Genomic DNA, 16,558 nt, shown 5'->3' on the forward strand with positions numbered 1-16,558 from the left:
TGGCTACTGCACATCTTTTTCCACTTCTCTACTCAGTGACATCACACCGACACTGAGAGCTTACAACAGGCCGCAATGGGAGTATTGACACCACAGGAATTGGCAAATGTTACAAATAAGCATTGTTTCCCCACAATGAAGACTGCATGTTAACCAGCACACTACACTTTCAAGTGACCAGAGATAACGGGACATCATACACCAAGCCTGTCCTTTCCCAAATCCGTCCATGGTGGTCACAGGCCATGCATGTGGATGGCCTGAGAGCCATGTCTACACCATTGGGGGGGCCCTCAACCAAAGGTTTTTGACTGTGAGCATTTTCTTTGACCTAATTGCTAATTGGGAGAAGTTCTGAGTCATCACTTTGCTGCAAGTTGCTGTTCGGAACTTTATTCTGGCTTACCTTGACATCTGGTGTTTACTCCAAACTGGGGTTTCAGGGCAGGGCAGTTGGTGGCCAAGGGCGGCTCCCAGAGACAGATGGGCTAAGCGTCTGCCTTGGCAGCATCCGTGGCGCAGGCAGCAGCGGTCCGAGGAGGCACCACTGACCCGTTGAGGGGCAGAGGCTGCCAGCCCAGCCGTGCCTTTGGCATCAGGCAGGGAGGATCAGAGCTGGCAGTGGTCACAATGAGGGCGCCCCCACTGTGGAGTATTGTCACCCAGAGGGGGTGAGTGATGTGGGGCTCTTTAGACGGAAGCGCGAATGAGGCAGTGCACACGGGCCTGTAAATGGACCTGCTTGTGAAGACGCGGCCGCTGCACACGCAGTTTATAGCGCTCTGACCCTTACACATCGTCATGTGGGTCCTCACAGGAAAAACAAGGACAAGAACAAACTCCCAGTTTTGCTTTCCAGTGTGAAATAATTAAAGGCACCTTTGTGGTGGAAAGTACTGCTTCCTGGAAGACAGACAGCAGCCGGCAATCAGTGCCTTTTCACTGTACAAGTTAAAAAAAAAGAAGTCCATCAAATCAGTTTGTGTTTCCAGAAAACACACACACACACAAAGATGCATTTGAATACTCCCACAAATTCATATTTAAGAACAGTGTTTCTCAACCAGAGCCGTCGTCTCAAAGAAACCCAAAGGAAAAAGCAGACACTTCCACAATACGTCCTCGCTCTGTTGAGTCCATCACTCTTAACTTTTGTGAATTGTCACAACCCCGGGATGAATGATGGGACTATAACAGGTTGCAGAATTGGAGAACGTGAAATCTTTGTTCCTAATGGCAAAACATGTTTTTCTCATTTTCATCAGAATGTGTGATCCATGCCATGTGAAATCAAATTCCAAACACGATGAGCCATTAGTGTAATAGCTCATTACGAACAGCGGTCTTATAAATAATACATTCTTATCATGCACATGCAGCTCGCCGCAAAGCCAGCACAAGGTATTTCAGGCCATGGAAGTCGCGTCGCGCCAGCGTGGCTGTGGATGAGAAGGACATCTCCATGTGAACCAAGGTGGATGCCAATTTCCCCTGCCGAGAGGGAGGCTGGCCGGCTCTCTCTGCACATATGGTAGATGCATTGGTTAATCAGCGTCTGCTGAGTCCTGGGCCTAAAATCACAGAGAAGCCAGACAACTGCGGCTATGCAGCCTTTGTTCACACGCACACACAAGACAAACAATCACTTGTTATTTGGGAAAAAAATTAAAATGTTTATTTTGGACTTTTTATTAAAGTGTCCATGGCTTTATAAAACAGCTGTGTAAATCCAACCTTTTACAGCTAGTATTTTGGGGAGCCTGTAAAGAAAAGAATATGCATGGGAAAAAAATTAATTTTTAAAAATTCCTCTTGTATTCCAGCATTTGGGAGAAAGTACAGGGAGTCTTTACTTTTCAAACACATCTTTGAGAACAAATGGTTTTAAACCAGAAGATACATTTGAGAACAAATAGTTCAATACCTATTTTTTTTCTCTGTTGTTTAGAAGAGTGTTGTAGCTTCTTTCTCTACTTTAGGAAGTTAAAGTATTAACCATTTTCTCCGAATGGGCATTTATGGAATGATGCTGTATTCTTAGAAACAGGGAATGCTGATAATTGTTGAGTTCTTGTACTTCCTAGATGGGATGGCTGTCTCAAGAAATAAATTCTGAATTCTGGTGGGACTGGACCCACCCAGTAAATGCTGGTTTCTTATCAGAGCTGTCAGAGTCAAATCAGTCACCAGAACTTGCTTAAAACCCACATAATGATCAAAGGAATTATTTATGTGAAATTTACTTATTTTCTGTTTTTCCCCAGTTTTATTATGATATAATTGACATATTGTATAAGTTTAGGTGTACAACATAATATTCTGATCTACATACATATTGCAAAATAATTACCACAAATAAGGTTAGTTAACCTAAGAATTCTGCCTTCTCTCTCACCTCTTTTAAAATTTTAAATGCTTTCCTTGCAGAGAAGAACGGAATACAGAATAAACAATTTTAATCACAGTCGTCTCTCAATGCAGTGTTAAAATTTGATAGAATTAAAATTCATTTTGGGACGTCCCTGGTGGTCCAGTGGTGAAGAATCCACCTTCCAATGTGGGGGACGTGGGTTCGATCCCTGGTCAGAGAACTAAGATCCCACATGCCAGGAGTTGGGGGTGGGAGCAACTAAGCCAACGTGCCACAACTACTGAGCTTATGCGCTTCAGCTCGAGAGCCCGTGTGCTACAAACTACAGAGCCCACGCACTCTGGAACCCTCGAGCCACAACGAGAGCAGAGAAAACCCACACGCCACAACTAGAGAGAAGCCCTCATGCCTCATTGAAGATCCCACACACTGCAACTAAGACCTGATGCAGACAAAAAATAAAAAAATAAATAATAAATTCTTAAAAATTCATTGTTAATTTATAATATTTCAGTACCAATAATAGGCTCAGATCAGCTAGTTACTCATGAAAAGATAAGTTGTTTCCTCTGCTCACAACACTTATGACCCCAAATATGTTGCGTTTTTCCCACACCAGCCAACTCTCCAGCTTCCTAGACACCAGCTGGGTGTCCTGCAGTTTGATTCACTTCTGACACTGCCCAGACTTAGCAGAGACTGCACAGTTAAAGGGCTCAGGCCCACAAGACCGCCCCCTGCACCCCCCCCACCCTGCCCCCGTCAGATGCCAGTCACAAGCCCCAGGTTGTCACCCATACTTTTAACTGACCAACGCTAAATCAGGGGTTCCCATGACCCCTCCTTGGGTTTGACAGTTTGCTGTAAGGGTTCGCAGAACTCAGGGGAACGCTTCACTTGCCATCATCAGTTCATTGTAAAGGATATGGTTCAGGAACAGCCCAATGGAAGAGATGCATGGGGGAGGTGGGGAGGCAGGGTGGGCAGGTTCCACGCCCTCTCTGGGCACCTCACTGCCCGGCACCTCAATGTGTTCACCAGCCAGGAAAATCCTGAACCCCATCGTTTAAGGGTTTCTCTGGTGGTTCCATTAACGATTGATTAAATCATTGGCCACTGGAGATTGGAGATTGGTCAAACTCAATCTCCAACCCTCTAATCACAAGGTTGATTCCTCTGGTAACCAGTTCCCATCCTCTGAGAGTCACCTCATTAGCATAAACTCAGGTATGATTGAAAGGAGCGTAATTATGAAAGGCAAAAGATGCTCCTCTCAGGAAATTACAAGTGTTTTGGGAGCTTTGTGCTTGGAAAGAGGGATGTAGACCAAATATTTCTTATTATATCACACTGTCACCCTCATCTTCCCACTGATGTATTCCTCATCAAAGGCCTAAAATGATGAGGGCCATTGCAAGAGGTTCAGAATCAGGTAGGATGCTGGGAGGTGATGCAGTTGTAGATCAGACACATCTGGTGAACAGGTGTGATGAGTTTATTTCACGCAAAGCTTCCCACCAAACCTCCTTCCTCACATGACCATGAGACCATCCAATCAAACAAATAAATGAGTTCAGGAAAATTGAAGAGTTCCTACCTGATGAGGAACAAATGACCATGAACTTTGTCTGAATTGGGGGTCGACCAGATGTCCACTGGAACAATGGCCAGTCTTCCTGAGAACTGCATGGTGGAGATGAGGAGAATAGACAGGAGGGCTGGGTGTGCAGTGGAGAAATAAAAGGATATGGGGCAGACAGGGGCATTGTCTGGGCAAAGTTCCAAAGAGTTTTCCCTCAAGAACACCCTGGTGGGCTCCCTAAGTTACAGATACGCCTCTGGGATTGCCCACAGTGGTCATCTACGGCATCATTTTTTGAGCCTGTCATGTGTGCCATGCATTGGGCTGGACACTAGGGCTGCTCCCTCCCTCAGACACCTCCAGGTGCCCATGGGCTGGGGTTCGTGGAAGTTTTGTGATGAGCATTCACCTGAGGTTGGAAAGTCATGAGATGTTTTGGACATTTCAGGTGGAAGGTGTAGCTGTTGGGTTCATGAGTGTGTGCTCAAGAGTGAACATGCAGCTCCTGCACGAGTGCTTTGACTTGGGGCCCTTCCACGGACTCTGCACCCCGCATCCCGATGACATCCTGGAACCACCCCAGGAGCTCAGCATTCAAGGAAGTTCAGGTACAGTGGCCGTCACAGGAGTGCACCAGGAATTAGAGCTTTACACACTGTGCTGTGCTCTTGGCTAAGTGCTGGAATTAGGTGGCACCTACTATAGCTCTGTCTCCAGTCCCCTTTCAGGAGTAGCTCCTGATCCATCACATCCTTGTGCACGTATCTGTGAGCACAGGGAGTCAGGGGTACACCATGGCCTTGCCGCTGAAGATTTCCTAAATTCAGAACGTCTACCTTCAGAATGTTCTAGTAGAGGTAAGTTGTGGTGCATTGATTGATAGCATTTTGAGATTTTACTCGCACACACACATACAACTCAAAACCTGAAGATAAGTGAATTTCTCAAGTCAAGAACTCAAGAAATTCTATATGCCTTTGTTTTCTATTTTTTAAAATTTTTTAAAATTGAAGTATAGTTGATTTACAATGTTGTGTTAGTTTCAGGTGTACAACAGGGTGATTCAGTTATATATATATTCAGTTATACATATATATGTGTATATATACATATATTCTTTTTCATATACGCCTTTAAGTTTTAATCCCAGCAGTTAGTGCTTCTGTGTTTATGTCTTCAACAAATTATTATGTACTACAGGTCTGTTGCAGGTAGTCATTTTAAACTTGCTTATTTCTAGCCATATGCAATGGTAGAACTGATTTTAAAATAATGTCTATAATAGGATTTTCACCAAGTGAAAGTAGGTCATGTCAAACTTTGGTATTTTAATTTAATGAGGTCTTCCTGCATCCGTGAGTATCTTTGAGGTTAAGTGTTTCTGTTCTTAAATCAGGCAGATGCAGGGAGAGTATATAAACTCACTTCTCCAAACCTGGGTTTCCTCATTCATAAAATAGGAAGGGTAGTAATACCTCCCACGTAGGGGTGTCATGGGGTCTCGCCCAGATCACTCGCATCCAGGGATTTACTCAGTGTCTTGGGCAAACTTAGTGCTCAAACAGCGTGGAGCGTCACCTCGAGCAGCCATTATTATCACTTGGTGATTTGCCTTTTCCCTCCTTGAGTTTTCCCAGGTTAAAATCAGGGCATTTTGAATTGCTCTGCTTTCTCGTGTCTGAAAGATTATACCAAGATCATTCAAAAAACAGGAAGAAGAGCATGCTGGGGCATGACTGACAAGTAGAGGACTTGTGAATCTGAATGGTGGCCAGTGTGGATCCGGCAGGTCTTACCCGCTGGACGGGAAACCAAGTGCATGGAGCTTGTCTGAATGTTCACACTCATCACAAAGAGCTTGCAGAGCTGAAGCTGGAGAGGTGGTTCCCTTTCGTATTGATGACAGCACTCTTTCTGAAAGAGAGCTTTGAGGTCTTGATTGTTTAATGGTGAACGCTGGCTTGCACTGGCTTCTCAGCAGAGAGACAGGAGAGTTCTGAAGGAATTTCCAGCATGAGACAGTCCTGAACAAAAAGTTATCATTGTCACTTTCGAATGTGTCAATACAATATAAATTCTTGTTGAAGGTAGCATTAAATAGGTTTTATGGCTCAGTTTTCTCATGTCTGAAATGGAGATAAAAATAGTATTGAACCCAAAGAGTTAGGAAGATTAAACATTAGAATCTACGTGATGCCCTTAGCTCTGTGCCAAGCACAGAGTAAGTTCTGAAAAAATTTAGGTTGTTTTTCCTCCACACCATGACTGTTGTCATCATTAAAAGTAGATTGAAAAGATATAGTCCTTTCCAGGGTGTTTCTGAGTGGCTCTGAGGTTACATAGAATGACTGGGAAGTTCCTATCTTAGAAACTTTATGGGCTGGAACAAAATTCAAACTTTAGGCTGAACCCTGGACTTAAAAACACATATCATCTAGTATATCTGTCCAGCAAAAGCCCCAGAGATATGGAAGCTGAAAGAAGTCTTACCTCTCTCCCTCTCTCTACCACCTTTAATATTTTTACTTAAAATTAATTGATCTAGGGCAAGATGATAGGTAAAGGAGATAGGAAAACTTCTCTTGTTATTTTGTGTGCCTCATTTATTTTTGAAAATCCAGTTTTTTGTTCACTAATGCAAAGGTGATTATGAAGTTATTGCCAGGGAGCACTATTGTAGATTTCCAGATAACTCAGTGATGGATTCATGAGTCGTCAACAGCTCATTGTATCTAAGAGAAGAGTCATCAGCACATTTTGCTGCCATCTTCCCATCAACAACAAAGAACAAGGTTCCAGAGAAAATCTGAGGTGTGCTATGATCTACTGTCCATTGTTTTTCTGATGAAAGTCTCAAGTTAAAGGAAATATAATTTCTCTAAAGTAGGAACTAAAATTCTTGTTGCAATGGGCACACACCATTGTGCCTTATGCCTTCAATTTTGTTTATGCTTTTTTACTTTTCAAAGGATTTTCATATGTATCATCTCATTTTACCCTTACAACTTGATGTAGGAGAGCTAGGAAAGGTGACACCTGCCCACACTCCCAAAAGGTGTTATGGCTCATCAGGGGCTGACCCAGAACCCAACCCACCCTGTGGCTCAGCAAGGTGACTTCTTATCGAGGATGGCTGTGATTGAAAACTCCAGTGGTGGGTCTACTACAAAAATATGTAATTTTTTTTTCACCTCAATGAATTGTTTAATGAGTTATTGATTTTAGGAGTTCTCAGTGATGTGTGTGTGTGTTTGCGCTTTGGACAACTTCCATCTTCTGTGTCTGTGGGATTTGCCAGAACTGTGCGAGGCCACTCTGCCGTGCCCCAGAGGTAGACAAGAAGTGCCACGACATTGACACCCCAGGAGCAGCCTCTGCTTCCCTATTTCTTGACCCTGCTCCCCTACTGCTACTTTCTTCAGCAACTCCCAAGTAAACAGTTGTGCTCAAATCCTTGACTCAGAGTCTGCTTCTGAGAGAACTCACACCAAGACCCTGCTGGTCTAGTCTTTCCTCACCAGCTGTGAAATCATTTATTTACACACAACTGACAGGAGTTGGGGTATAAATACCCCAGCTCCCTCACCCCTTGGATGGGATAGCGCTGAGACACGAGTTTTGTACTGTTTCTCAGTGTTCCTCCAGGAGATTAAGTTCCAGCTGGTGATCCATGTGATGACATATGTTTTAATAGCTGCCTTCCCTTCCCATTCTCTCTTCCTCATCTCCCTACTGTGCTTCCTGGAATCACTTCCCAAATAAACTGCTTGTTCTCAAATCCTGGACTCAAGGTCTGATCTGTTCCCACCAGCTGTGAGATTTGCAGTTTCACACGAACCTTCACCCTTCCCTGCAGAATGACACAGCTTGACATTCCTGAGCTCGCACAGTGGTCCCCCTTCTTTAGCTACCACACACATTGTGATCAGCATGCTGTCTCATCATTTCAGCCATATCAGAAGCTACCATTGGATCCAAAAGGTGTAACCATGCACATTCACTTTGCATTTTACTTGAATAATTTGTGAATGATCCCATTTTTTTTAGCCACCTGTTCTTCATATATAAATTTTTACATACACACTTGTAAATTTAGGGTTTTATCGACTAAGCTGGGACCAATGCGAACAAAGTCTAAGGATGCAGCATTTGTCCCAGTGTAAGGAAAATCTAGTAAAAGTTTATTTTTTATTAAAATAAACTAGGAGTGCCTAGTTTAGAGGTAACAAGTTCCCCAAATATTGGAAGAATTCATAAAGAGTCATAGCTGCTCAGGAAAGGGTTTTCTGCTTGTGTGGGAGGTTTTACTGAATGAGATCTAAGATCCCTCAAATGCCGAGAGTGTGAAAGCTTCATGAACACGCATCAGGATGTTCCGTGTGCGGGCTGTTTATGAATATTTTCCTGCAGTGACAGTAAAATGGCTCAAAGCAATCTATATTTTTTCCAGTTGCCTCCACCGCTGGCCCTGCCCAGCGACTGCAAAGCAAGCTGTGTCTTTTGTTCACTGTATCATCACAATACTTTGGAACCAGAAGTGAGCTGGCAGTTTTGTTGATGATGCATGAGGCAAAATAGGGCACAGCCTGCGTTTCCACAGCTGTATTGGCATCGACACATTTACCAGTTAAAATAAAAAAATGAAAACAAGCGAAAGACAAAACTTTTGTCTGTCACGTCAGCTGGTGTGACCTAGGGAGTGGGGGTCTCAGTTTTGAAAGAGCCCTGCAAGATGCATCTCATTACGTGCATGGGGCCCACCACACGGAGTCTCTGTGGACCTCAACGTGCCCTTGGCAGAGAGAAATACAATTTCATAGAAGAGAATCGTGGGCGTCCGGAAGAATAACCAATGCAGGCCCTTATAACCACCCCACCCAGGAAACGTGCTGCTTACCCTACATTTAAAAGGCCTTTGAAATACAATTTTCATAACATCTTCATATAAAAACATAGCAATGTTGCCTTTTAAGTGAAAGAAAATCACTCTTGTTGTCAGGAAATATTTCTTTATGTCTTATTGAAATTTCTTTCATTGCACTTACACTTGCTTCTTACCTCAGAGTCTCTCCTCTGCAGGGGGAGGAAACATCTGGAACGAAGTTGGTAGGGCTGAGAAACAGTGGCTAAACTGAGTCTGATTTATCAGATAGTGTATCAAATAGCCCAGGCCCACTAGCCTCTCTTCCTAAGGTTCTATTTTATATGCCTGGGTTGCTTTTTCTTTCACTTTATTCTTCTTTTAACTTGGATTCCAAATGTGGATGAAACACTCATCTGCAGAGCATAGCAGCATTTCTTCCAAGATATTTGCATTCTCTATCTCAGACCATGTATTTACCACCCAGTACATTCTGTAGTTATTGAGCCTAGTGACCCACTAAAACTCTGAATGAGTTTGTTCATGCTGTCATAGCAGAGTACCACAGACCAGGGGGCTTAAACAACAGAAACTCATTTTCTCACAGTTCTGGAGACGAGAAGTTCGAGATCAAGGTATTAGCAGGGTTGGTTTCTTCTGAGGCTTCTCTCCTTGACTTGTGGATGGCTGTCTTTTCCTTGTGTCTTCATGTGGTTTTCCCTTCTGTTCCTGTCTGTGTCCTAATCTCCTTTTCTTATAAGGACGTCAGTCATATTGGCTTAAGGGCCCAGCCATCTGACCTCATATTACTTTATCTCTTTAAAGGCCCTTTCTCCAAATATAGTCACATGCTGAGGTATCAGGGGTTAGGACTTAAACACGAGTTTTGTGGGGACACGAAAGTAGCACGTGACACCTAGGATCCTGTGTCAGCGGTTCCCTGGAGCCCTGTGGCCAAGGCTGTGAGACTCTGGCAATGATGCCAATCGTGGCAACAAAGTCCCCTCTACTTAATGCTCATAAGAGCCTGGTATCCTGACTCATATTTGTCACAACTTAAATTTTATCTCTTTTTTTAACCACCAAATGTCACTTTAGTATATGAAGGTAACAAAACTGCATTCTCCTAAAACTTTAGCCACTCTTGCCAATTTTGGTTTTCTAGAAGTAACTATGTGAGTTCTAATGCTTTGTTAAAGATGTTGACAAAACAAATAACTAAATCCAGACCTATGCCCAGGCGGACATTATCTTCAAGGTTGTCAATGAAAAATTAATCAATCTAAGAAAGAAACCGGAAATTTTATCTGAGCCAAATTGAGGATTATAACCCGGGAACAACCTCTCAGAAAACTCTAAGAACCGTTTCACTCCTTAGAACTCAAAGCACACTTATATAGGTTTTTGAGACAGAGGACTGTACATTAAATGATGTAGATAGTTGCACAGTCCAGATCTTTAAGTACAAAGTGATGGGTCATCATGATCCCTTACAAGGTCAAGAAGAAATGTTATCTTTTAAGGAGTTGTCTTGTGGGTGCTGGGAGAATGTTGCTTTTATGGTTGAGTTGGTACTTCTGCCCATGGGGAGGTCTGGTCCCTGCATAATGCAGATACACAGTGTGGGGAGAAAGGAGAACAAGAGGCAGAGAAACATGTTTATGTTTAAATTTTCCTTGACTTGCCTTAGAATACGAATCTTTACTTCCATCAACAGTATAAACTCTTGCATGGGTTCTCCGGGTGGAACCCTTGGGCTGGTAATGTACCAAGGCAGGAGGTGACCAAACTTGAAACCAGTCTTGTCAGGGTCATTGCCAGAGAAGCCTTTTAATTATTTAATAAAACCTGGTGCAGATTTTCCATCTTCATTCAGATATTGGTTTCTAAGCCCTTTTGAATGCCTTTCAAAACAGCAGCAGTGAATGAGAGGACCCTCTGAAGACACGGTTGTTTTGCAGAGAGCAGGATGACTGGGAGCCTGGCTCCCACTCTCCTCGGCACTGGGAGCCACTGGTTAAGTGATGACTGCTGCACTGGCCACCAGGCAGATTCTTTTCTCAGTGGTGGAAACACAGATGCATTTGTGTATAGGGCCTGGAGGTCTTTGAGAGGAAAGTGGCTTTATTTACATTCGTTATAATCATTATGTACCGGGATTATTTTCTCAGTAGGCGATGTGTCTTTTGCCCATATTTATGAAGCAGGGGAGAAGGCGTTTAATGAATTTCAAGAGTGTATTTGACTGTAAAACACATCTCTCTTAGTACATTCACATGTAAATAGCCCTTTTATTTGTTCTCTCTGGTGACCTTTCTTCTTTTGGGGGTAGATCGCAGTTTGTTGTTGTTTTCCATTTCCAAATGGGAGGCTGAATGCTAATAATGAAAGATTATGCAAAAAATCCATGTTTAAAATAATGTTGATATGGCACTTGTGTTGCAGGATAATTATAGTAATTTGGCTATTACACTATATGGAGTCAGGAGTTAGCTGCTAGAAAACACGGTGATAGGGGTGATTCAGAGGGTTTTCATCCCAACAGGCTGTTTGATCCTGCTGACTTTTCTCTTGAAAATCAATTGCTTGCGATGAATACTCTGAATTCCCCCTTGATTAAATTGGCTGTCGGCAGGCTGCACCCATTGCACTGGGGTCTCTGTGAGTTCTGTGTCTGTTTACACAGGGGTTTTGACAACTCTTAAAATATCACAGAGCAAATTTAATCCGGGCAAGCGAAGGAACTAAGGAGGCAATTGCTAAAAATCACAGTCTTTGCACGTGGCAACAAACAAAGGAAAACGTACTAATTCTAAGCACAACACGAAACCAGTTAATTTCGCTACGGGATTGCAAGCCTTTTCTCAACTGCATATTGCTCTGGCTTTAGGCGTTTGCAGACTTCCAGAAACACGTGGGTTTGCTCAGCGGAAGACCGGGGACAATCACCTTGGGCGCTGGTTCCGACTTCAGGTTCATGTTTGATGACGTTCCATTTCCCCTCAAGGTTATTAACATCTCACATTTTCCATTTCTTCTGAATCAACTTTAGGAAATTAGATTTTTCTAGAAAAGTATCATTTAGTATACGAAGGTTAAAAAATTATGAGTGTACAGTTGTGGATCTATATATATGTATCTCCAGTGTGTATGTGTGTGTATGTATATACACACACACACACACACACACACACATATACACACACACTCACATAGATACATATACACATACTGGTAAAATGATTAAAGAAGACAATTTAGGTGATATAAAGAAACTTAATTTAACACATCATGAAGTGGACGGTCTCTTTTCAGAGACCTGCAACGTGGGCAAAAGAGACCTGCAACGTGGGCGAGAAGGCAGAGAGCCTTTACAGGATAAAGAGTAAAGAACGAGGGTAGGAAAAGACAAAACACCTGTTGGCCAGGGCCAACAGTCACCCTTGTTTGGGGTGAGGAGGCCCAGGGTTGGGTTGGTAGCTGTGGACTGGCTCAAGGATCGACTGCGTTTCTGGTCCAGTGTTGCATTCACAGGGACACAAAAGTGACCCAAGTTTTGGTTTGCTGACCTGGCATCCCCCACCCCGCACCCCCACCCCGGGCAGAAGTGGCTCCATCTTGGGCCTAGAAAGCTATTTCAACACTCTGTGCCTTATGTACCCAACTCCATGTGGAAAAAGATGTCTTTTTTTTTTTTTTATTGAGTGCTGATTTCAATCTACATAAAATATTTTTAAAGAGAAACATAAGTAAACCACAAAACTAATGATACAAAAAATTATCCATAATAAATGTGGGAAAATATTCAGCTTCCATAAAACTAAAATGCACATTAAAATCCAAGACCTTTTTCTCCCCGCTGTTGCCTACTAAGTTATAAATATGTGTTGTAATTAAGATGCTCGGTTCTAGGCAAGGAGCTTGGTAACAAGTCCTCGGTTTCTGACAGCTGTGAAGGTTGTATTTCTGGAATTCAATCCTGAAGTGGTTACCAGAATCCATTAAGTGTTCATATTCTTTGACCTCAACTGTAGCAAATCTAAAGAAATAATCTTAAATCTGTAAAAAGATACATGTTCAAGGCTTTTCCCTAAGCTTAATCATAATGCTGAAAATGAACAAACAGGAAATATCCAAATAAACAGAAAAGCAAATTAAAACACCCCAAATCTCCCTCAAGAGAGGGATGGCTAAACTTGTGAGTATTCACTGGACAGCTATGCAGCAGCCTTTAAAAAGTTTAGACAGTGAAGGGAAATGGGTACAATATAATCTTAACGTGAAAAAAATAAACGTGACGTGAATTGAAGTATGAATAAAACTGTCTAAGAAAATGACAACATGGACCTAGTTGCAGAAATGACACTAAGGCCATGCTTTTATTTCCTTTCTCTATTTTTTAAAATATGAAAACAATCTTAACTTTACAGAAAAGTTGCAGGTACTTTTTTTTTCTCCTTTCTGAACCATTTGCAAATGAGTTGCTGACATGATGCTGAGTCACCTGTGACGACTTCAGCGAGTGTTTCTTCCAGAGGGAGGCTCTCCTTTACAACCTCAAATATCCATCAAAGTCAAGCAATTAACTCAAATGTTTTACTACCATCTAGTCCACAATCCCAGACCTCATTCAAGTTTCTCCATTTGTCCCAATAACGTCCTTCCTAGCAAAAATGTCCAGTCCAGAATGACAAGCTGCATTTAGTGGTCATATTGTCTTTCGTTTGGGAAAAGTTCCTGTCTTCCCTTAACTTTCATGACCTAAACACTTTTGAAGATTATAGACCTGTAATTTTGTCTACAGTGTGCTTCAGTTTGTGTTTATCTGATGTTTCTCCTGACGGGATTCATGTTGTACACATTTGGCAGGACTATCGTGGGAGAGACGGGTTCTCATCGCGTCCTCTCTGGTGTTACATGTATTCAATCTGTCCCACTACTGATGATGTGTGTCACATGGGTCACTTGATTAACGTGACTCTTGTAGGTAAAAAATGAAAATGATTTTAGCTGACCCCAGCCCATGCGGCAATCTATAATAACTCCATTATTCCTCACCTCTCTGATGGCGCTATCTTGATTCTCACTTGGAATCAGCAACTTCAAATTGCTGATCCTATTTTAATCCCCTCTTGGAGATTCATCTTGGCTCCTCAGCGTCCCACCACAGGTGCTGCAGTCTCCCTGGTTTCTCAGTGAGTCAGCGCTTCTGTGCCTGAGCCAGCTTCAGCCTCATAATCACTGCTACATGGTTCATGTCGAGGAAATGGTTCCAGACTCTCCTTGCAACCAACATAGTCTTCACTCAGGCAGGCTCTACTGCATCCTCTAACTAGGATGCTTGCAAACTGCATGGACCCAGCTTCCAAGTGCCCAGACTGGAGCTCTATCTAAAATTTCTTCTCTCCTATAGCTGGTTATATCTCTTTCTTCTCCCTAAAGTTGTCTTTGTTTTTTAACCTACCTGCCTTCCTTCCTTTCTCTTTCTTCCTTCCTTTCTTTCCCTTCCTTCCTTCCGTCCTTCCGTCCATTCTTTCTTCCTTTCTTTCTTTTCTTTCTTTCTTGCTTGCTTGCTTGCTTTCAAGTTTCTTTTGCTTGATTGGCCTTTTCAAAGAGCTTGCTTTTCAATTTATCAATCAAGTTTGCAGGTTTATTTCTTTTTGAATTTTTTTAAAGCTCTTTATTGGAATATAATTGCTTTACACGCTTGTACCAGATTATGAGGTACACCAAAGGGAATCAGCTGTATTTATACACATATCTCCATATCCCCTCCCTCCTGCGACTCCCCCCCACCCTCCCTGTCCCGGCCCTCCAAGGCATCACCCATCATCGAGTTGATCTCCCTTTATTATACAGCAACTTCCCACTACCTATTTTACAGTTGGTAGTATATATATGTCTATGCTACTCTCTCACTTCATCCCAGCTTCTCCTCCGCCCCCCGTGTCCTCCAGTCCATTCTCTGCATCTGCATCCTTATTCTTGTCCTATCACTGGGTTCATCAGTACCATTTTTTTTTTTTAAGATTCCATGTATATGAGTTAGCATACAATACTTGTTTTTCTCTTTCTGGCTTACTTCACTCTGTATGACAGACTCTAGGTCTATCCACCTCATTACATGTAGCTCCATTTCATTCTTTTTTATAGCAATGTAATATTCCATTGTATACATATGCCACTTCTTCTTTATCCATTCATCTGTTGATGGGCATTTAGGTTGCTTCCATGTCATGGCTATTGTAAATAGTGCTGCAATAAACATTACGTTACATGTTCCTTTTTGGATTATGGTTTTCTCTGGGTATATACCCAGTAGTGTGATTACTGGATCATATGGTAGTTCCATTTTTAGTTTTTTAAGGAACCTCCACACCAACAGTGCAGGAAAGTTCCCTTTTCTCCACACCCTCTCCAACATTTATTGTTTCTGTATTTTTTGATGATAGCCATTCTGACCAGTGTGAGGTGATACCTCGTGGTGGCTTTGACTTGCATTTCTCTAATGATTAGTGATGTTGAGCATCTTTTCATGTGTTTGTTGGCCATCTGTATGTCTTCCTTGGAGAAATGTCTATTTAGGTCTTCCGCCTATTTGTGGATTGGGTTATTTGCTTTTTTGGTATTAAGCTGCATGAGCTGCTTGTATATTTTGGAGATTAATCCTTTGTACGTTGCTTCGTTGGCAAGTATTTTCTCCCATTCTGAGGGTTGCCTTCTTGTCTTTTTTATGGTTTCTTTTGCTGTGCAAAAGCTTTTGTTTCATGAGGTCCCATTTGTTTATTCTTGATTTTATTTCGATTATTCTAGGAGGTGGGTCAAAAAGGATCTTGCTTTGATGGATGTCATAGAGTGTTCTGCCTATGTTTTCCTCTAGGAGTTTTATAGTGTCTGGCCTTACATTTAGGTCCTTAATCCATTTTGAGTTTATTTTTTTTGTGTGGTGTTAGAAAGTGTTCTAATTTCATTCTTTTCCATGTAGCTGTCCAATTTCCCCAGCACCACTTATTGAAGAGGCTGTCTTTTTTCCATTGTATATTCTTGCCTCCTTTGTCAAAGATAAGGTGCCCATATGTGCTTGGGTTTACCTCTGAGTTCTCTATTCTGTTCCATTGATCTTCCTTTCTGTTTTTGTGCCAATACCATACTGTCTTGATCACTGTGGCCTTGCAGTATAGTTTGAAGTCAGGAAGCCTAATTCCACCAACTCCATCTTTCCTTCTCAAGATTGCTTTGGCTATTTGGGGTCTCTTGCGTTTCCATACAAATCATAAGATTTCTTATTCTAGTTCTGTGAAAAATGCCATTGGTAATTTGATAGGGATTGTGTTGAATATGTAAATTGCTTTGGGTAGTACAGTCATTTTCACAATGTTGATTCTTCCAATCCAAGAATATGGTATGTCTCTCCATCTATTTGTATTGTCTTTGATTTCTTTCATCAGTGTCTTATAGTTTTCTGCATACAGGTCTTTTGCCTCCTTAGGCAGGTTTATTCCTAGGTATTTTATTCTTTTCATTGCAATGGTAAATGGGAGAGTTTCCTTAATTTCTCTTTCTGCTTTTTTGTTGTTAGTGTATAGGAATGCAAGAGATTTCTGCGCATTAATTTTGTATCCTGCTACTTTACTAAATTCATCGATTAGTGCTAGCAGTTTTCTGGTAGAGTCTTTAGGGTTTTCTATGTATAATATCATGTCATCTGCAAAGAGCGACAACTTTACTTTTTCTTTTCCAATTT

The 16,558-nt window shown here is 42.0% G+C and overlaps 1 protein-coding gene across 1 annotated transcript in view; it reads left to right on the forward strand.

The window, feature by feature from the left end:
- The window catches only part of CFAP61 (cilia and flagella associated protein 61), a 242,434-nt gene that overhangs the window by 32,690 nt on the left and 193,186 nt on the right, over nucleotides 1-16,558 (forward strand). Inside the window, exon 7 of the mRNA XM_057703248.1 lies at nucleotides 4,402-4,561. Within this exon, the coding sequence (XP_057559231.1) occupies nucleotides 4,402-4,561 (160 nt within the window). The remainder of the gene's footprint in view (nucleotides 1-4,401; nucleotides 4,562-16,558) is intronic.

Source organism: Hippopotamus amphibius, chromosome 12, assembly GCF_030028045.1.
Source record: "Hippopotamus amphibius kiboko isolate mHipAmp2 chromosome 12, mHipAmp2.hap2, whole genome shotgun sequence".
Classification (NCBI taxonomy): domain Eukaryota; kingdom Metazoa; phylum Chordata; class Mammalia; order Artiodactyla; family Hippopotamidae; genus Hippopotamus; species Hippopotamus amphibius.